Below are 23,028 nucleotides of genomic sequence, written 5' to 3' on the forward strand. Positions count from 1 at the left end.
GAAACATTATCACAGTCAAGTGAATTTAACAGCTAAGTTTCTAATTAATAATTCACATGATTGAGGGATAAACAGGAGAACATCTGCAGATGCTGGAAATCCAAGCAACACACACAAAATGCTGGAAGAACTCAGCAGGCCAGGCAGCATCTATGGAAAAAAGTACAGTCGATGTTTCGGGCTGAAACCCTTCGGCAGGACTGGAGAAAAATGCTGAGGAGTAGATTTAAAAGGTGGGGAGAGAGGAAAGAGAAACACCAGGTGATAGGTAAAACCTGGAGGGGGAGGGATGAAGTAAAGAGCTGGGAAGTTGATTGGTGAAAGAGACAGAAGGCCATGGAAGAAAGAAAGGGGGGGGGGGGGGAAGGAGCACCAGAGGAAGGTGATGGATGGGCTGGGAGATAAGGTGAGAGAAGGAATAGCAAATGGGAAATGGTGAAGCGGAGGGCAGGTGGGGAACATTACTGGAAATTGATGTTTATGCCATCAGGTTGGAGACTACCCAAACAGAATACAAGGTGTTGTTCCTCCAGCCTAAGTGTTCTGGCAGACAGAGCGTAGATGCTCGGTGAAGCGGTCTCCCAATCTACGTTGGGGTGATAACTTCATGCAAGAAATTTACTTCAACTCTAAATAATTTGTGTAGTTCATCCTTTCTTCAACTTGCTGCATTGTTACAATTTTGATGTTATCCTTTCCCATACTATTCTAAACATTTTATAAAGTTTCCATATTGGTTTTATATACACTTGTTACACCATCAGGAGAAAGAGAATGACAGAAGAAGTGCTGAAGACAACCATCATCTTCCAGGAGCTCTGGCAAATTTCTGCTGAAGAAATAGCTAGTGATTAGGCTAATCCCTTGGAAATACAAGGCCGTTGTATTTTAGGTGATGTAGTTTGATTACATGCAGTTATCCCTCAATCATGACATTTATTAATAAGAAATTTAGCTGTTTTATTTTAATTCTGAAATCACCAAAGTAACACATGATTCTAATATCCTTATTAGAAATAAACACTACTAAGGGTAAAATAAAATAGAATTCTTTTCCCCTCTCCAAAATATTGAGGGTCAAATTCAAATACTATATTTATCAGCACTTCAAATTTGAGACCAGATACTGATCAGCAGCACAATAGCCAAAAGTGGAATATGTCAATGGTTCTTCACCCTAATTCACGATCTTCCAGTGGACATCAAGATTTGGAACAGGAACTAAGGCTGAATTTCCTCTCCTGCCCATATTCAATAGTATTCAGTTACCACCGCTTAGCGTTAGCAGGAAGTTTTGTACGGCGTGAAAACTGTATAGAGAACATGTTAGTGTAACTAAACCCTGCCAGAATTAAGTTCTTTGTTTTATCCATTCCGACACTCTTACCCCCCCCAAACATCAATCTCTGCAACTCAGAACATACCTGTTTTGTTTCCCAGTTCAAATGAAGAATCTTTGACCAGAAACATTAACTCTTGTTTCTCTTTCCACTAACAGTCTTTATCCTGAAAATGTTTCCAGTGCTTTCTGTTTTTATTACATTCCATTGTATATGGCTTATCAGCAATCCTTTATCCCTATTAGACTATTTGATACATTACCATTGACCTTTAACAAGGCCTTTTGTTTCTTCTTAAATGTTACTTAAAGGTTGGCATAATGGTATAACTAGTAGAGATGCTAGCTCACAGTGCCCGAGACATGGGTTCAATCCTGACCTCAGGTACTTTCATTGCAGAGTATTTACTCAATGCTCACTTGGATTTCTTCCAAGTGTTCTGACATCTTCCCCCATCGTCAAAGGTGTGTGTGTTGATAGCTTAAGTAGTCATTGTACAACTCTGGTATATAAGTGAATGATAGTATTGCGGAGTGATGAAAATATGAGAAGAATAAAAAATAAATGGGACTGATGTAGCTTTAGTGTAAATGAGTAGTTCATGGTCAGTGTGGGACTGAGGGGGTTGTTTCCTTGCTGTGACTGTGATTCTATGTAGCATTTTAAATGGCAAGGAAAATTATAACATTTAATATTATAATATAAATATATTAAATATATTATAGTATAAATATTAAATACATTATACTAAAATCATAATATTTCATACCCTAATATTAAATATTATAATTTACAAACTGTGAAGGAGCAGAGAGTGGAATATTTTCCTCTTTGAGATGAACAGCTTTCTTCATCACTGCATAATTTTGAGTTTCCAAGTCTTTATTACAATCAAACTTATTAATATTTGGGGAAATGTTTCAAAAATGGATTTGAATACACCATAGGAAGATTTCACGGTTCCACTGATAGTTTAAAGACCAGGGTTATCTATGCTACTGCAATACTTAAGTGATTCTACCTCCAGCACAGGTGGCTGAGCATTCTGACCATGGCAGATGATGCCATGTAAATCCCACTTCTGTATCACCACTACCAGTGCGCGTGATTGGAACGTTAAACTTGTACTGAATCCCTTGGTTCGGTTCTTGTAGAAGCACCTGAGACAAAACAGAACAGAATTGAGTCTAGAGCCCTGTTTAAAAGGTTTATGTATGTATAATGTCACGCACATACTGTACTGCTATTCCATGTAACTTCTAACATAAAAGCAATTTCTTTGCATTCCACTATCTGAAGAAGTATATATCTATTTCTCTGTGCTAATTAAGCTTAGTGATGCCAGAAGCCTAGCCCTGGATACTTCATCCATATTTATCAATGAGACGCCCAAGTAAAGAGTGTGCAGTGACTCAGTATTTCTAGCACTGCTATTTACACCTGCTCTCGGCTTCTTTTTTGGATTTTCAGAAGTGTGAGGGTAGGCAAGTCTTGAATCCAACCCACCAAACTAATGAAAGGGTGGCAACATCCAGTAGAATTCCTCAAAGAAACCTGCCTCTTATTTTTGGAAGTCACAGGGAGCTTTCAGAAATAGCAATATTGATTTAGAAAACATTCCTGGAGCGGGAGAAAGAAAGAATTTTGGGGAGAGCAATCAAACAGTGAAAATGTGGGGGCGCAAGAAGAAACAGGAAACATGCAGAACTCTAGTCGAAGCCATCTGCAGCCAGCCTCAGAGGGAGTATATGTCAATATGGAGATCAAAGCAACATGCTGCAAAAACATTGTGGTGGTCAAAATCGGAAATTTTAGTTTCCATATATACTGGGAGATGCACATCTTAAATGGCAAACAAAATAATTTAGAAATTGGACCATTCTCAAACTAGGGTGCTGTCCAGGAGCAACACATATTGGAATGTGGCTAGACTGTAGGACCTTAGTTTGCTTGTGTCAAATGATGCCAAGGGTGGCATCAGGTTCACCCTGATGACTGCTGGTGCTACAGCAAGTTTGGCTGGCTCAGAACCTAGCCTAGGGACAGAAGAGAATCTCGGGAACAATCAGCTGGAGGTGTGAACACTGGCCACCAATGACTCACAGTCTCATATAGAACTCAGAAAGCCAAAACTCCTCCCTCGTGGTTCCACCTTATGTGTTGAAATGTTGAGAAATCTTCAATAAAGAAATCTCACAGCAACATATTAATACATTTACTGTTGTTCTAAGAAAATTAATTAGAAAAGAATTCAACAGTTTTCTTGTCAAAGGTTAAATGGAGTTTCTTGAGCCTGCAGGTGCAGCTGGCAGGGAAATCAATCTCACTGGATGTTACCCCAGAAAATTCATTGCAGGTAGGAGCAAATATTGTATACTAATAGCTGATAAAGGCCAAATGCTAACTGAATGCTTATTTCTACCAAGGGCTCCTTTGGAGGAAATTCTCCAAAGCACAATTTCCACAAATGAAGCAGCAATTTCCAAAGTGGCCGGTGTGCAAGTTATTTCAGCAATTAAGTATGCAAGTTTAAAGAATAAGGTAGACATTGTAGACAGTGAAAATAACAAAAATAGAATTAGTCTTCATATTCCTGCACAGATCTATGAATGGTAGTAAATTGGTGGAGCTTTTTGTTTCAAATGCTACATTCTTTCCAGTTTGATCATGTTTAAGTGATACAGTTTTGTTTCCACATCACTATCAACTGTGTTGCACTCACCATCTTTTAAACTTAAAGTCCTTCCAGAATGTTCTTAACCATCTTATAACAGGTGTACTTTGGTAATTTGTGAATTATCATTAAATACCACCTGCAGATGCGAGTACAATTAGGTTGATGGAACCTGAGGGAGCAACCATATTCATACCCAATAAAAAGGACATTAATTGTGTCTATCTGAGCTCAGTATTCAGAACAAGGGTCCTCAGAGGAACATACTCAGGCCACTATCATTGATATTTATATTATTCTTTTCTTCTGTCATAACATCACACATGATATTCCAAACTACTCAGTCCATTCACCACTTCTCTGTTAATGAAGCAGGCACTGCTTTCTGTTGCTCCTGAGTAACACCCATGGCAAGTAATTTTTATCCCACACACGTTAGGTAATTACCATTTCAATCAAGAGGAAGCTGAGCCAAATGAGCTCATCACTAGTACTACTGAGCCCGATTGACATCTTGAGTACTACCGTTAATCAGCGATTTTATTCATTCAATTTTTGGGAAGCAGTTGTCAAGGCCAGGATTTATTGTTATCCCAAGGTCTACTGTAAAAGCAGGGCTTCTGTTGAAAGTACTCCCATAGTGTTGGAGAGAAGACTTCAGGATTTAGACCCAGTAATGAAGTAGGTTAGTACTGAGTGAGACTTGGAGGAGGACATGGTTCTCTCACGTGGCTGTTGTAGTTTTCTTCCTGTAGCCAATATAGGCGTAATATGTTTGGGAGCTGCTGTCAGAGCCCAGCTTTGAGAACAATGTTCTGTGTTTTTGAAAGGAAAAAGAATTTAGGATGGTGGATAGGATACCAGTCAAGTGGGATGCTGTTTGCTGGATGATGTTGAGTTTCCTGAGAATGTTTCTCTCTGTCCCCATCCAGGGAAATGGAGAATATCATATCATGTGCCCTTTTGATGATGGAAGAACTATGAGATTAAGTCCCTCCTTGCATGAGACCCAGCCTCTTAACTATTGCAGCAGACACAGTATTTATGTAGATGATTCCGTTTGAGTTTCAAGTCAGGACATTGATGGCTGTGGAGTTAGTGATGATATTGCCATTGAATGTCAAGGGTAGATTGTCAGACTCTTGGTTTTAGTTTTGGTGGGGGGGTGTGGAATTATCACTGACTAGTGAGAATGTTACTTGCCACATAGTAACCACACCATAATGCTGTATGCATGGTTCTGTTGTATGCAGATATGGGATGCCTCAATTGCAGAGAAGTTGTAAATGGATTACCCTCTTTCTTCCTTTTCTCCAAGGGCAGTCGTTGATGCGACAATTGAAGATAATTGGATCCTGGACATGATTCTGATGATTTCCTGCATTGATTCCTGAGACTAGGAGAATTAGACATCAACAGCCACAACCAGCCCCCCAGTGTCAAATATTTGTTGTGGCTATTAACTTGCTATATTAGCTAGAACAGCAGGGCAGGGAATGGTACCCTTCAATAAACTGCTGATCTCCTAACATTTCAAAGTTTATCCAATGTCAAGGAGAGTCAAGGTTTGGTCGATATAATTACAGCAATGCTGAAGAACTAAGATTTATTTATAATGAATCTATTCACAAGTTGGTGCCCTGCTACTAGACCCAATATTAATTCTAATTCTGCTCCATTAACACCACTCTTGTCTGCAAGATGCATTGCAATAACTCCTCAATATTACCTGAATATTAACACACACCACCACCTTTTCTGCTATCTCTATGGCCCAGAAGGAAAGCAAAAATAAAATATGGGGATTCCAGCACTTCGAAGTCATATTATCTGGATTTGGTCAGATATTGTCATTCTTTCCATCATTCAGTTAAAGCCTGGGATTCCATGTCAACATTACCCTGGAAACAGTGTTAGCTGGTGGATGGTATAGCATACAGAAGGCTCACCATTATCTTATAAGCAGGGTTGGCGAACTTACAGCATACGTGCCCAAGATGTCATATGCAAAAATTTTGTTGGCACACAGCATGCTGTGTTACCCATTGATTCTTTAAATCCCACCCATGATAACGCAATACATAATGATTATCTGTACTGCCAAATGAAGCACCAAATGATCATTTACAACCCAAGAACAGTGAAATATTTTCATAGAAAACGTTTCATGTCGGCTTGGTGCACCTAAACTTTGAGGAAATATAAGCCGGATAAACAAAAGAGAAATAGTGGATGTTGTGTACAGAAGGCCGCTGATAAGTTACCACACATGAGGCTGCTTAACAAGATAGGGGCACACAGCATTTCAGGAAAGATACTCGCATGGATAGAGAATTGGCTGATTGGCAAAGAGTAGGAATAAAGGGAGCCTTTTCTGGTTTGCTGCTGATAACCAGTGTTTTTCTGCACAGTCTTCTGCTACTTTTTATGTTATATGTCAATGATTTGGATGACGGAATTGATGGCTTTGAGGCCAGCTTTGCAGACAGATGGAGGGGCAGGTAGTGTTGAGGAAGCAGGGAGGCTGTAAAAGGAGAATGGGTAAAGAAGTGTGAGCTGGAATACAGTGTTGGGAAGTGTACAGTAGAAGGAACAAAAGTGCAGACTATTTTCTAAACAGGCAGAAAATTCAAAAATCTGAGGTACAAAGGGACTTGGACCTGCCCGAAAGGTTAATTTGCAGGTTGAATTGGTGTTGAGGAAGGCAAATGCAATATTACCATTCATTTTGAGAAGACTAGAACATAAAATAAAGGGTAGAATGCTGAGGCTTTATAAGGCACTGGTGAAGTATTGTGAGCAATTTTGGGTCCCTTACCTAAGGAAGGATGTGCTGACATTGGAAAGGATTCAAAGGAGGCTCAAGGGACTGATTCCAAGAATGAAAGGCTTATCGTATGAAGAGCATTTGATAGCACTGGGCCTGTCCTCATTGGAATTTAGCAGAATGAGGTGGGATCTCATTGAAACCTATCAAGAGGCCTAGACAGAGAGAATGTTTCCAACAGTGGGGGAGTCTAGGACCAGAGGGCACAACCACAGAATAAAGGGACCTCTATTTAGAATGGAGATGGAGAACAATGTCTTTAGCCAGAAAATGGTGAATCTGTGGAACATGTTGCCACAGGCGGTTATGGAGAATCAGTCATTAAGTATATTTAAAGTGGAGGTCGATTAGTCGGGGTGTGAAAGGTTATGGGGAGAAAGCAGGAGAATGGGTAAACGTATTAATGGAACTGAGGAGGGGAAATGTATTAGCCATGATGAAATGGTTGAGCAGATTTGCTGGGCCAAAATGACCTAATTCTGCTCCTGTATTTTTATGGTCTTAGACAGTTGTGAGAATATGTGACATTGGGTGATAAGTTTTGAAGTCCTTGTACACCTGGTATATACATCAGTAGTTTGGACAGTAAATGGTTACAATAACAATGCTATTTACAAAGGATGTTATTTTTCAACTGTTTTAAAAATAAATATTAATAATTTTTGAACGTTTTCTAAAATGATTCATTTATTGAAGGAGATATTTGCAAGAGAGACATGAAGTCACTGAAAATGAGCATCGAGAGGTGGGAGGACATCGCAAGCGATCGCTCTCACTGGAGGCTGGAACTATGCAGAGGTCTAAAAAGAGGAGAAGAGAAGCTGAGGCTTGCTGCTGAAGAAAAGCGCACTCGTCGGAAAAACAGCACCAAGACAACACCGGGGGACAGCGCCTTCAAGTGTAGTCGCTGCAGCTGAGACTGTCACTCCCTTGTGGGACTCTACAGCCACAACAGGCGCTGCTCTAACACAGACTGAAGCAAGACTTTCCAGGCGCAGATCCATGGTCTCGTGAGACTAACGGATGCTACCATCATATGAACTCTTCAAAAAATGGAGCGCTATGTGAGATGAAGTGTTAGTTTGATTTTGGATTCGGTTAAAAGGTCAGCACAACATGTGGGCTGAAGGGCCTGTGCTGTGCTGAAATGCTCTACTGTATGTTCTTGTTACAAAGAAGTATTGCAATACCTACTAACCAGGATGTCCAAATTCCTAAATGTGCTCTCTGTAGAGAGCACTCCATATTTGGAACTTGGGATTTTTAAGGCTCTCTTATGGGTATGAACTCATTTCTTTGGACAGATTCCAATCCTTAATTTGAAACAAGCCAGATGAGTAAATATGTAAATAAAGAAGACATGTTATGGCACATCAATTCTAATGAAATCTTTGACCTGAATAATTAACTCTGTTGCTCTTTCCAAAGATGCTACCTGACCTACCAAGTGCTTCCAGCATTTCCTGTTTTTAATTCAGATTGAAAGCAACTGTATCTCAAGATGTGTTTAAGTTTGATAAGCACTTTTTTATTTAGTGAGGTGGTATAGGCAGAAGAGCTGTGCTTCCAGTGATGATGGTTTGAAAATTGATACCGTGATGCATTCTGACATAATTAGTGTGATCACATTGTGTGCTTGTAAACAGCAAAAAAAAAAAAATAGTTTTTGACATTTGGTGAAGCTGGTGCCCTTAGATTAATAGGGCAGGCTAGTATTCAAGAGGATGAGTGATATAAAGCATTGCCAATTACCAAAACAAATTTTAATAGCTCCAATACCAGGCAATGATACATTAGCAGTTCTATAAGCACCTCCTGCAAATACTCATTACCACAAACCCTTGCATTCTTGTACCATGCATCAGCAAACTTTAGATTTCCAAGAATAGGTCCACATTAACAGAAAATTATAAGTGGTATGATATGCCTATTGAAAGTAATTCCCATTACAGCAACACACACAAAATGCTGGAGCATCTACAAAAAGGAGTATAGTCAATGCAAAGGGCCAAGACCCTTCATCAGGAGTTCCTCCAGCATTTTGTGTTGTTTTGCTTGGATTTCCAGCATCTGCAGATTTTCTCTTATTTGTGATTAGCCTATTACTGCAATTGCCTTTCCATCTTAACCTAGTCCTCTACTTCTCCTGGGTGGTACTCGAGCAAAACAATCCGTCTGCTACATTTGAAAAACAGTCTTTAGAGATTGACATGAACCTCGTCTCTTGTTAGGTAAACCATGAGATGGAACTGCCTGAAGAGGCTATTGAGGACCATGGATCAGATGAATTACTGCAAACTCAGCCATCACCGATGGGACCACTGGCACAGCATGAATTTTGAATGGTGGGAAAGCGGAACTAATTGTTTCAAAGAAATCAACGATACTCAATCTCATGGTTGCCCGCAACCAGCCAGGAACACAGAAAAAAGAGAAAAATACCCTCCATGTACTGTACCAGGGGTGCTGTAGCTGCAAAAATCCCTGCAGCTGCCATATGCTGCACAGAGGCCATTGTGTTGCATAACAATTCTGTAGTGAACTGTACATTAAGCTAATGAATGCCTCCATTCCAGCCAGCATCTGATACAACTGCCAATCAATAACGCCCATTTCTTTTTAAACACAGGACCCCTAAGATCTAAAGTACCCTAAGATCATTGAATCTTCCAACAGTAAATGATGTGTCCTAATTCTTCAGTCAACAGCACACTTTCAAATGGCAGTGCCTGCTGATATGGTGTGTCACCAATGGACTCATGTCAGGCTCACTTTCCAAGTCTCCTGAGCTAGAAGTCTCTGAAGGGCAGGCTGAAGAACAGAGCACACAGTACTTTCAGCTAAAGGGCTAATAGACATCAGAATATGATTCGGTGAATATCAACAAAGGTAGGAAAAGAGACAAAAGCTTTTCCAAAGGTGCACTTGCTCGTAGACCCCTGATATCCTTCAGCCTCTCACGTTAGGACACAATGAGAGGCCAGGGTGCCAGACTGGAAATCCTGACTGGTGTTGGTTGCACACTCTCTCCTCAGGGATTTAGCTGAACGTTTTCATCATAGAAGTACGGAGCTGGGAAAGGAGGGTGGAGAACGAAGGGTTCAGTGAAAGGAACTTCATTACCCTTCCATATAAAGACTCTGATATTTCTTGGAAAATAGATATTTGAGAGCTCTAAAACTGATCACCATTTAAATTCTGCAATAGCTTACGAGCAAGCATTTCAGCCCTTCCATTTATAAATTCCTTTGTACACCTGGGATGACCAGGAAAGGAAGGGATATGGATTCCCCCAATTCCATCCTTTCCAATAGTCCTGATAGTTTGCCTTTCATCCAAAATGCAAATGCGATTATCAACTGGGACTAGCAGACTGACATGGACCAAAAGGGCATGTTTCTATGCTGTATTGCTCTGTGACACTAAAAATCATTAACTAGTTCCTTATCTGCTTTAGCCCAATAGAAGAGTAACTAATCAGTGACATCGCTCGAGCCTCAGCTATAGATTTTCCATACCCAGGTGATGCATCATTTCTTCCAAGTGATTAAGCATGAGGTGTGGGCAGTTCTGAATATTCAACCTTTTAAAAGTAATCAAAAATAATTAACTGAAGAGATGTCAGAAATGTAGTTGAAATACACATCATCAACTTGGTGCTTGTTTTGATCATACTAAATTATTGCCCCGATCCAAAAACAAAAATGAGCAGTTCCCATGATTTTCATAATAACAATTTTGCAAAACACCACAAAATAAAAAAAGAGAAATGCTTTGAAACTGATGTCTGACATATCTCAAAGTTAACACATTTCGAGTATTAGCCAATGTTAGAGTATTCATTTCCTAAACCGAGCTCATATTCAACTGCACAGCAAATTTAGAGTCTATGTGCAAGGCTTGCAAACTTTGCCTGATAATACTTCTGCAAAGTACCTGCAAATTACTTTACATTTATTAATCTATGAACTCTGTTGCATGATGTAAAATAATTCTACTCCTGCAAAATAGTAATTCTTATCTTCATGAGGACAAAAATACAATTTTACACTATGAACCAAATAATTCCTGCACATATGCAAAGGCAGATTCATCCTGACATGGCTCTCTATCTGAACTTGCAATCTGTCAAAGGCTTCGTAACAATCTCTAAGCACTTTTGGTAGTCAGGCATTTAAAAGACAATTCAGTAGTTTGAAATTATTTACAAATAATAACATATTTAAAATAAAATATGAAATACAAACAAATAATCAAAAATACGGAAATAAAGTTAAGCAAATTGAAGATTTGCAAACCCATTTAAATGGATAGATATTCCAGCAGTACCCAGAGAATATTGACAAATGAGCAGATAAACTATGCAAATCAATTGGGCAGGTTGATCCTCTAACATTTGATTTAATCTGGGGCACCAAAACATGCACAAATATGAACTACGTATGTTATAGTTTTCCTTATTGTTCATAGTTTGATCTATAAAGTATAACTTCACCAGAATTCCAGCTACTATCTGGAAATATGGATAGGTTAGGGTCAGATGTGGCTATAATTTTTGCTGACAAATGCTTGTTCTGAAGGCGACAAGTAACAAGCGGACAGTAAACATTCATCAGAACTAACAGATGGATGTTTTCACAGTTTCTTACGTTGTAGAAGGAGACCATTTCACCCATTCAGTCCTCAGAGCAATTTCCTCTCTGCTAATTTCTCTGCAACCCATTTTCTTTCACAGGCCTGTCCATTCTATTTCTATTTTCCTACCCCTCATCTATGCACCAGCACCAACTAACAGTGGCCAATCGGCCTACTGGCCAGTAATCATTGGGAAGTAGGAGATGAGCACCTGGGGGAAACTCACATGGGCACAGGAAGGAAGGGCAAACAGACAACACTGGAGATCAAGATGAATCCAGGCCATGATCTGTAAGTATCAACATTACCTGCTGCACTACTATAATGCCCATAGTGATACATTTGAAAAGGAAGTACAGGGTGAAAACAGATAGAAAAATGGGAAAAGAGTAAATTAATGCAGATTTTTAGATAAATTACCATGACAACTAAATTTTCTGTGGTGGGCCCTAATGCCTCCAAAGACTCTGGCTCGTCTGCAGGTCTCTTATAATGGAAAGCTGTGCCAGCAACTTCAAATTTTCTTGGCCAGTCAATAGTCCAGGCACCGTTTATGTAATATTCATCACCTTCAGATTTCAAAGCTACAAGTAAAAATGTTTCAAATTATTCGTAAAGCAAAATTTTCACAACTTCAAAATAAGATAAACAGAAATACCGAAAAGAAAAAAAAACAAGTGCATGTGTTTTGTGCGTAATACAAAATGTGCTCAACTTAAAATTGCACAAAATGCTGGAAAGCTCAGCAGATCGGACAACATCAATTTAGGGTGTGAGAGATTGGTGGAGGGGTTAGGGGGAGGGGAAAGAGAGAGAGAGAGAGAGAGAGAGAGAGAGAGAGAGAGAGAGAGAGAGAGAGAGAGAGAGTGTGGGGGGAAGGGACAGAGAGAGGAGGGGGAGGGACAGAGAGAGAGAAAGGGGGAGGGACAGAGAGAGAGAAAGGAGGAGGGATGGGAGTGGGGGAGGGGGAGAGGAAAGGAGAGAGATAGGTAGATACAGGACAGTCCTGCCTATGATGTTAGAGTATTTTCTATTTATATTTGAGTTTTCCAACATATAAATGTCTTGCATTTGATTTTACTGCTTAAAAGTTGTTTCACCAAATCAGTTTAATCTTTTTTAAAATTAGTTTATTTCAAATTTATAAGATTGGTACTCAGTTGTTAATCTTTGCAAAGAAAGACTTCCACAAAGTTAAACAATCAGCCAATCTCTATACATACACTCACCAATATAGTTTTTTGACATTGCCAGTTCCTGTATTTCGATATGGACTGAGCCTCTTGGAATCTGAACTACTTCCATGTATCCTGAAAGCATAAAGTTTGAATCCTGAATTATCTCACATCAGATAAAAAATCAAAACTTTATGATACCTTTTATTAAAAAAAATTTGTAATTTATTTTCACATATGCCAAATACTAACTGAAATTCGAATTACTACTGTAGCTTACCTCAGGATGATTTGATCTGAATGCTTGTTCTAATGTTAAAACAGCTAAGAACAGGGACAAAATAAACCAAACATCCTTTAGAAATATTACCTCAATGTAGTTAATGCTTGTAACCTTCCATTAAATGAATTCTTAATTGCTAATCTACATCAAACTGTTCTCTTCAGCTTCTTCCCAATGACACCCTTCATCTCTGTGATGAAGTAAACTTTTTCCAAATGGCTAATGTACATTTCAGTCATAGTAATGGTCCTATTTTGATAAAGGGTCATCCGCCTTAAATGTTGACTCTTTCATTCTCCAGAGATGCTGCTTGACTCCAGAGATGGTTTATGTACAGTTTTGTTCTCATAAATTCAATTTAATTTTCTTGATTTTTCTGTAAATGCCTGCAAGAAATTTAATCTCGTTTTCTTATACATTAACGAATGTGACATATACAATACGTACTTTGATAATAAATTTACTTTGACTTTGACTCTCTAAGTATCCCCTGGCATTCTCTGGTTTTATTTCAGATTTTGAGTACCTGGGAACTTTGCTTTTCTATATGATGGGTCCCTATACTTTATACTCTATACTACAGGTTGAATTTCTAGCACCTCAATCCATTTTAAATGGGTCATGTTAGCATGTGAAGGCAGGTTGAAAAAGTCAGACATAGCTTGGTAGTACGCCGTTAAGTAAATGTCCAAGACATTTTTTGGCAGAAATGGATAATTACTGGGGATAAGCAAGAACTATAATGTAACTAATGTAACAAGAACTAATGTAAATAATTTCATTAACCATAACCTTACCAAATTGTACAGAAGGCTCAAAGAGTCATCTGGTCTACATCTGCTTCTGGTCTGTATATTTGTATGAATCAATGTTTTTTGAATGACTCTTTCAAGAATTATTAGTTAGGTTACAATGCCTGCTGCAACTAAGCAGAACCTATTTTAAAAAAATGTTTCACCCTTATGCCCTTGAATTTGCTATTTAAGAGACCACAATTCTTTACAGTTTCTTACGGCCTTGGGCTAAGCAGGTGCATACCAAGCTGTTCTGCGTTTGGTTAGGTGCTCCTATAAAAATTGGTGAGGGCTAGAGGGCCTCCCCAGATTATTAACGTCCACGTATAGCCCGTACATATGTGTGTGTGTGTTTGGGAGACGGGCAAGACTATCTATACCTCTAATAATTTTATAAACCTATCAGTTGTCCCCTCAGAGAAACAATCCATTTATCTAGCTTCTCCTTTTAGCACAAATCCTCTCATCCAAGCTGTATCCTTAGTGAACGAGGTTTGGGGGAGTATTTTGGGAGCAAGATAAGGAGGTACTGCTTTTCCCAGAGTACTGCACCTGTGAAATTCTCTGCTCAGGGAAGCAGTGGAGGTTACCACATTAAATATATTTAAGATATAAGTTGGAGAGATTTTTGCATAGTATGGGAATTAAAAGTTATGGGGAAAAGGTGGAGCACTGAGCCCACAACCTGATCAGCCATGATCCTATTGAATGACAGAGCAGGCTACATGGGCCAGACAGCCTTCTTCCTCTCCTATTTCTTATATCCATATGACTTAACAGCGACTTCAAAATGTAACATATTGCTGGCACACTTTAGGTAAGACAAATCACAATATACAATTCCATGATTTTACAAAGGAGCGAAACACACCGATGTTAATTGCACATTTTCCTATTTTTTCCTTGGTTCTACGCTTGGAGAAACATCTACTGCACCAGCCCTAAAAGCTCCCCATGTCTCCATAAATGACAAAACTAAATCATTGCTAATAAGGCATGATACGGGTACTACAGCAATATATACTTAGAATTACCATAACTTGAACAAAAGATGAGCAATTCTAATAATTTTTACCAAAAGCTTCATATATTTCTGCATCATGTGTTATCTGTGATATCTTTAGTATATTCCAACTCCACTGAGACAGTTAATATTCCAGATTTGCATGTGAGTTTCAACTACATAAATATTTCCAAACACTGAGCATTAGATGTGTTTAAGTCACAGCCTTGGTTAATAATTTCTCAAAAAATCTAATTTTACTAGATAATCTTACTGTGCTGTTCACGCTTTTCTGAGCGCAATATTTGTAAGTAGATTAGGTGATAAGCTCGTTCCAGTTTTTACTATTAAACTAGATAATTAAAAATAAATCTACTTGGTAATAATTACTCAGTTTTTCTTGTTTTCTGACTAACTATGTATTAAAGGACTTCAAATTGCATCTGCTAGGAGGACAAAGTTGTTTGCATAGTCAAGATAATTAGTCACTCAGCCAACAATTATTACACCCCACCATCAGATATTTGTAATAAAAGTTTCAGAATATGTTGAACAGGCCTGGGTTGTTTATGAAGACTTATCTCAATCGTTTAAAATCACCGACTGTTTTCCATCTGCTTTCACTGCGCACTTCTCAGTGTATAGTGAAAGACTATAAAGGACTGATGGTATGAGATGCACAGTACATCTGATTTCTCTGACAATCCAGAGCTCAAACAGCAAGTGACGTCACTAGAGTCTACCTTAGAAGTTAGGACAGTATCCTTTCTGGATTATAAATTTAAGGAAAGGTAAAGAATATCAATATTTTTATAGAAAGCTTTGTTTATTTCTGCATCACCTTTCAAATGCTGTTTCAATCATTTCAACTCAGCTCAGCCAGTTATTACTCTAGCTTTGTAATTGTGTACATGTTTCGGATAACAAGTATCTCAAAATCTGAGAGCTATAGATATATTTAGGTCTCAGTTTTGGTTAATAATTGCTTGACAATGCACAGAATTGAAAAAGCTGCAGAGGGTTGTAAACTCAGCCAGCCAGTCAGCCTTTCTGACATCAAGGACAACTTCAAAAGACAGTGCCTTAGGAGGGCATAATTAAGGACCCTCCCAATCCAGGACATGCTCTTTTCTCAATACTACCATAAGGGAGGAGGTACAGGCATCCGAGGAAACACTCTCAACTTTTTAGGAACAACTTCTTCCCTTCCGCTATCAGATTTCAGAATTGTCCATGGACCATGAACTATGACTGGCCAGTTAATGATCTGGATGACAAAATTGATGGCTTTGTGGCCAATACAAAGATAGGCAGAGGGGCAGGTAGAGTTGAGGAAGGAGGGAGTCTGCAGAAGGAGAATGGGCAAATAAGTGGCAAATGTAATGTAGTGCAGGAAGTGTATGGTCATGCACTTTGGTAGAAGGACTAAAGACACAGACTATTTTCTAAGCGGGGAGAAAATTCAAAAATCGGAGGTGCAAAGGGACTTGGGAAACCTCATATAGGATTCCCTAAAAGTTAACTTGCAAATTGAGCTGGTGGTAAGGAAGGCAAATGCAATGTTAGCATTCATTTTGAGAGGACTAGAATATAAAAACAAGGATGATGATAAGGCAATGGTCATGTGGGGGATTATATGGGAGGCAGGGTTTGAGGGTCGGCACAACATTGTGGGCCGAAGGGCCTGTAATGTGCTGTACTATTCTATGTCACACCACACTTGGAGTATTGTGAGCAGTTTCGGTGTCCTTATCTAAAAAAAGATGTGCTGGCATTAGAGAGGGTCCAGAAGTGGTTCACGATAATTAACCTGGGAATGAAGTATTAATGTATGAGGAGTGGTTGATGACTCTGGGCCTGTTCTTGCTGGAGTTTAGAAGAACAAGAGGTGTCTCATTAAAATCTATTGAATATTTGATAGAGTGAATGTGGAGAGGAATTTTCCTGTAGTGGGTGAGTCTAGAACCAGAGGGCACGGCCTCAGAACATAAGGACAACCTCTGAAGCAGTGATGAGGAGGAACCTCTTTAGTCAGAGGGTGGTGATCTGTGGAGGCCAAGTCATTGGGTATACTTAAAGTGGTGGTTGGTAGGTTCTTGATTAGTGAGGCTGTCAAAGGTTACAGGGAGAAGACAGAAAAATAAATTTGAGAGGGATAATAAATTTGCCACAATGGAATGGCAGAGGGTTGAATGGGCTATTTCTGCTCCTGTGTCTTACGGTCTAACAGTACCTCATGATTTTGATATCTCTTTGCAGTGCTTATTTTTTAATGCATAGTAATTTTACATGCATTGCACTGCACTGTGCTACAAATCAGTAAATTTCATGGAACATGTCAGTGATAATAAACCTGATTCTGACAGTGCTGTTGTTTCACCTCCAGCGACTTGTGTCAGGTGCCAGTTAGAATTTACATGCTGTCTCTGTAACTGCACAAGTTTTACCTAGGTGCTCCAATTTCCAATCACGTTCCAAGATGTACTGATCGGCTACTATAAATGATCTTGAGTGTAAGTAAGTGGCTGAAGAATCAAAGGGGACTTGACAAGCATGCAAGTGGTAGTAAGCTACAATTTTACAGGGAAAAGAGAGAGAATAGACATGGTTTTCCTCTGCTGGGTGCCAGTATGACCTCAATGGGCTGAATGACCACCTTCTGTATCATAGTGAGTAAATTGATCCAAATGTAGCTATTATGATGCAGTTCCCTAAAAATCAGTTCTGTTTTCATAAAAAAAATAAAACATAATAAAAAAAACTGGGAATGTAACCATGTGCATTGTAAAGTTTACAATCTTTCGTAAAGGTCTGAGTGCTGATGCACAGAGAACCCATTAGCTATGTAATGATGTCAACTGATGGGCAGCACACAATTGAACACCTAGATCCACAACTCTCATTCATGTTTGTTTAGCCCATGCATTTCACTTGAGGCCCAAGTAGAAGATATCTGTGCCTAAGTGGCCTGTTTTATTATTACACAAAGGACCACATGAGCATATACAAATCTGGCGTCAGGACCCTGAATCCATCTACCCTTCAACCACTTTCACACCTAATGTTCCCTCCTAATCCTGGTGCTGAGCACTATGCCTCCATATATTTGTTAGCCTTAAGCTACTCCTTCGTCCACACAAAATCAGTCACTTTCCACATCATACATCCTCCCTGTAGATTTCCTCAGTGCCCTCCATTCAGTTGTTCACCTCCACAAACACCTATCCTCTCATCATCTCTTCATTCCTCATGATGATCTTGTCAAATCCTTCAAATGTCTCCATTACCTGCTTTAATCATTTTGTAGCTCCGACCCTACCACACTTATTTCTCTAATACCCCTTGGTCAACCCTGTTCACTTGCACAAACCACGCTTGCTAATCACTTTCCATCAATACTATTCCCCCCTGCCTGCATCACTCTTCTGAAGGGGCATAATTAGTAAAAGAAAAAAAATGGCAGGTTGCATTGGAGCATTTTGCTCACGTTTCTGTGCAGACTATTAATGTTCACCTGAATTGCTATAAATATGTCTAAATGCGCAATGTAATCATTTCACAGTGGCTCAGAACATTATTTAGGGCTGTCATAGATATGATGGATCAAATAGCTCCTACTGTGAAATAAATTCTGTGATTAATGAAGAAGAACAACATCGACAGGAGATAAACTTTTGTCCAGCTAATTTAATGTTCTTTTTCTGGATTCATTTGGCGGCTTGGTTATAAAAGGTTCATGGTCTAAAGTCAGAAATTGACTAAGAAATTGAAAGATATTGGTACTTAGGGGAACCTTGTACAAAATTCATTGTGTAGGTAAAAAACTAACAATTAAGAAGACAGATAAATGCAGACCTCTACTGCAAGAGGACCTGAGTAACAGTAAAGTCGTCTCAGTGCAGTTGTACAAGTCCCTGGACTACTATGTGCTGGTCTGATCTTCCTACCTAACGAATGAGATAGTTATGATGGAGATTATGGAATGAAGTTTCACTAGATGGATTCCTGATGGCAGATTTGTCCCTCAAGGATGAAACTAAAGAACCTGTCTTCAGACAAACGCAAGGTGAACTCATTGAAACAAACAAACTTCTTGTGTGATTTAACAGATAAAAGATACAAGGATGATGGTTTCCTTGGCTGCAGAAGTTGGAACTAGGAGTCAGTATCTCAAAATAAGAGAGTTAACATTCTGGACGGAAATATTTTCTAACCAGTTAGCAATGAATCTTTGGAATTCTACCGAAAAGTGGTATGGGGGCCCAATCGTTGAATACAATGAAAACAATGGCTGATATATATTTTCAATATTAAGGGAAAGTGTTGCTGAGGTAATCGCTCAGCCCCGATCTTATAGAAATGTTGGAGCTGGCATGAGGGACTGAAAGACCTGCTCCTGTGTCTATTTCTTATACCTTAATGACCAGAAAAGGATGGCAGATTTTCCTCCCGTAAGATCATGAGTAAACAGAAGGGTTTTTATGGCCATCTAATGGATTTATTATTACATTAGTTTGACTAGTATTTTTTTTAATTTTCCAGATTTATTTAACTAGATGAATTTGAAATCCACAGCTGCTTTGATGGGATTGAATTCATATCTCTGGATGAATAGTCCCAAACTATTCTCATAACAACCACTGTGATAACCTGCTGGGGGATAGTATATTGAAGGAATGTCTTGGGAGGTTACTTGAACATCTGAGAAGGGGTAAAGAGCCAATGTATCTGTTTCACTAGGTATAATTGTATAAGTAAGACTAAACAGGAGCAGTTCCTACAGCTGGGCAAAAGAGGATGAATACATGAACTATGTTGCGGGCTACTATTTGGTCAAGGTGACAATGAATAGACTAGTATGGTCCCAGTCCAGAAAATGACTTTTGTTACATACACTGGCAGTGCATGAAATGAGATTGGAAGGACTCAACTTAGATCTCATTAAAACTTTTCTACATATCTCCTAAAACACAGCTGGCTGCACTCTGCTTGCTGACCTATATTGGTCTGGAAATCTTGATTTTAAAATCCCCCTCTACGGCCTCATCGCTTCCTATCTGAATTTACCAGAATAAGTGCAGTCGTTCCTTGAACTTGGTGTTTGTGAGATTCTGAGATCCCTAAGCGCTCTGGTGTTAGGTCTGTGCATTCTTTAAAGTCAGTGGTTTTGGCACCATCTGTTCTCTGAAGTCTATTGTGTTGGTGTTACGTGTTGCCTGAATGCGACTGTGTCAGGGCTGTACATTTTCTGAACCCTGTAGTATTGTCATAGCAACTTCTTTCTGAAATAGTGTCACCAGTCAGGATTCTCGGAACTTCAGTGATGATCCTACTGTTTTCTAGACTTGTTGTTAATCCTGTCTATTCCCCGAACTCCAGTGTTAGTACTGTGTGTTCTCAGAATTTATTAGAACTGCTGCCCTGTGTTGTATGAACTCGATGTTTGCACCTATACTCATTCCCTGAACTTCATACTTGTTGCATTGTGTATTCTCTGAATATGAACTTGATAGTAGTGGTGCTGTGGGTTCTCTAAAATAAACAGTGTTAGTGCTATGACTTCTCTGATCTCAGCAGCCTGCCTGATAATGGCCAGAACATATTATGCATAGCATGAACTTGTATTACACTACCACAAACCATATCAAATTATGCATACCAGACAAATGCTGGCTGAGTACTGCAGTTTCATACTTTAAACTAGTAAAAAAAGGAATTCAGATACTTGCACCACAATGATGTTAAAAAGGGAGATGAATACTTAAATTGTTTACATAAAAATAAAAGTAGTACAAAATCCAAAAGGAGCTGATTAGGTGTAATGATAAGAGGACACAAGGGTGTTTCTAATTTGGACTTGCTGAAAGGTTATCTCCATTCTTGTGATGTTTTGAAACTTTGGCAAGTTTCACAGCATAATCTATAGGTGGCTGGGCAGGAATAAAATTTTAAACCTGTATCACAGTTGAAAGTTACGTTGCATGCAAGTTCTGTTTCACCTAGTTACAGTGTGCATCCAAAATAGACAACTGGAAAGCACTAGAATATTGTCAAATTGCAACTGCTCTTTATATTAAAAAAAAGTATTTATCACTTTATCTGCTTCGATTCCACATCCTCCAAGAGAAATAAAACAAGTTATAAAAAACTTGTGAATGAATAAAAAATGTAATATACTAAGCAAAAACATGCCACACAAGAATAATGTCTTGATTGAATGTCCAACTGGTCCAGTTTCAGAGAAAATCTAGGTAATTTGCCACATTACAAATGCTTTTTTTTAATTAATAAAATGACCTCACTAACATAAATGATTTAAATCTAAGGAAAATAATCACCTTTGCTGTTATCCAAGAACAAAAGTTATCGCTATGGTTTACTTTATCGGCAGAATTGAATTAACGTACCCCTACCTCCACGAGGCAGGGAATCATTGAATAAACCTTCTGTTGCTTCACATGTGCTTCCATCACCGCCGCAAACACGACATCTGTCTTCTTTTGCATCAGAGCCCAAAATGTGATCACAGCCTACATGCTATAGAAGGAAAGAAATGTTTCAGTTTATACTGCAAAACTGATTAAAACAAAGGGAACTATTTACAAAGTGTACTGTAATATACTTTTTACATTACAGAATATCAAACATAATCTTTTTTTCTTTAGTTTCAAGTAGTTTAGAAGTTAAATTTCAACTTCTATCAGACGAACTATATTGTTCAGCAGTTAAACCTAATGATTATGTAAATAAATTGACAATTTCAGAGTGAAGGTTTAACCTTTGCCCTTCACTCCTTATGCATACTTCTTCGATAGGGATAAAAAAACAGTTCCCTGTTTTACTAACAGCAATTAAAATGTGACCTTTGCTCATTTGTGCCAAACATGCTAAATCGACTGCTGCAACATTTCTTTCACCAAAATAAATGTTTACAAGAGCGTATTTATCAATGTAATAATGTGGGGTTGAATGAAAGAAAGAAAGAACTGGGGTATTTTTGGAATACTTGCTGTAGAATGTGGCTATTAACAGTATTTATTTTGTTTTTTTTTGTGGCCTCTGCAGGTGTAGGCAATCTTTAAAAATACCATTCATGGATACACAAGAGATTTACAGAGTTCTTTTTGGGTTGATGGAGGAGCAAGTATGTACAAAGCTCCTGCTGTTTCTGCATTTCTGTGCTCCATAGCATTTGCAACTGTAGGAATTACCACATTGTTTATTTGGCTGCTTTCTTTTAGTGAAATTCCTTGGTTAGTTTAAATGGGTTAGTCTGAAGAATTAGGACTAGAAATTCAATGCCTGAGTATGTGTGCTAAAAGGGCACTGCCCTGGGGATTTGTGCCAGTTTCCTTTGAGACTGCTGCTAGCCATTCTCTTCCACACAAAATGTACAAATACCATGAACACTGCATTACTCAAATAATCCCACAAAGGACCCTTCTTGTTCACCTCTTTAAATGCAATATTCCATCATAGTGACAGCAGTTTGAGAACCAATACCATGCATAATAGGGCTGATTTGCAATTATTTTGCCTTTGATTCATCTGTGGTAATGGATGTCATCCAGTAAGATACCGTGCAGTTAGAACAGAATCTCTGTTACTTTAAGAAAGGAAAATTCTTACATGTGTGATCAAATACATGATACCATCTGAAAGACTTACAGAGCTTTCTTCCTTGGCAGAATCCCTAACAGCAACTAAGGCAGACACAGTCTGCGACTTACCCAGGAGCAGGCCTTCAGCCCCGTTAGAGGGGTGCCCCTGCACATGAGGAGCCTGCTAATTCTGAAGCATGTTTGTATGATACCATAATGCAGAAGTGACATGAATGTGATGCTGCACTAGGACAGAGGTTACTTAAGCACACACCTTGGTCTGCTTCTGAAATCATTTGCAGGACTGCCATAGCTTGCATCACAGCACCTGATGAGATTATGGATGTACTTGTACTTCCATGACAGCATGTAAAACATTAAAATATTGTGCTACATGACAGGATACCTTGCCCTTAGCAGTTTAAAATATGTACGTCAGTGGGTTGAGACTCTTTAAACTTGAGAGTGAACCTAGTCAGCTGCATTATAGCAAATTCATTTGTTTAGCTCTTTCCCAGGATGGTGCATGCCCAGTAAAAATGGAAGACAGACTTTTTTTTACAAAATGGCACATAGCTGCTGTCTCCACTGGGGCTGCAGCTCGGGCTTAGTTTTTTTTAGATTGACTGGGATGCTTTTGGGAACAGAGAGGGGAGTCGGGTCAGGGTAGGGTTTAGGGACAGGAATATAGGGAAT

General features: G+C 38.9%; 1 protein-coding gene across 2 annotated transcripts in view; it reads right to left on the reverse strand.

Annotated features, from left to right (window-relative positions):
• adamts6 (ADAM metallopeptidase with thrombospondin type 1 motif, 6) overlaps positions 1-23,028 on the reverse strand; it is a 291,316-nt gene that overhangs the window by 32,392 nt on the left and 235,896 nt on the right. For both annotated transcript variants that reach the window (XM_072252609.1, XM_072252608.1), the window contains exons 16-19: positions 21,145-21,268; positions 12,706-12,786; positions 11,897-12,060; positions 2,362-2,500 (exon numbers count right to left, since the gene is read on the reverse strand). In XM_072252609.1, the coding sequence (XP_072108710.1) occupies positions 2,362-2,500; positions 11,897-12,060; positions 12,706-12,786; positions 21,145-21,268 (508 nt within the window). The remainder of the gene's footprint in view (positions 1-2,361; positions 2,501-11,896; positions 12,061-12,705; positions 12,787-21,144; positions 21,269-23,028) is intronic.

The sequence above is a fragment of the Mobula birostris genome, chromosome 3 (genome assembly GCF_030028105.1).
Source record: "Mobula birostris isolate sMobBir1 chromosome 3, sMobBir1.hap1, whole genome shotgun sequence".
NCBI classification, from domain to species: domain Eukaryota; kingdom Metazoa; phylum Chordata; class Chondrichthyes; order Myliobatiformes; family Myliobatidae; genus Mobula; species Mobula birostris.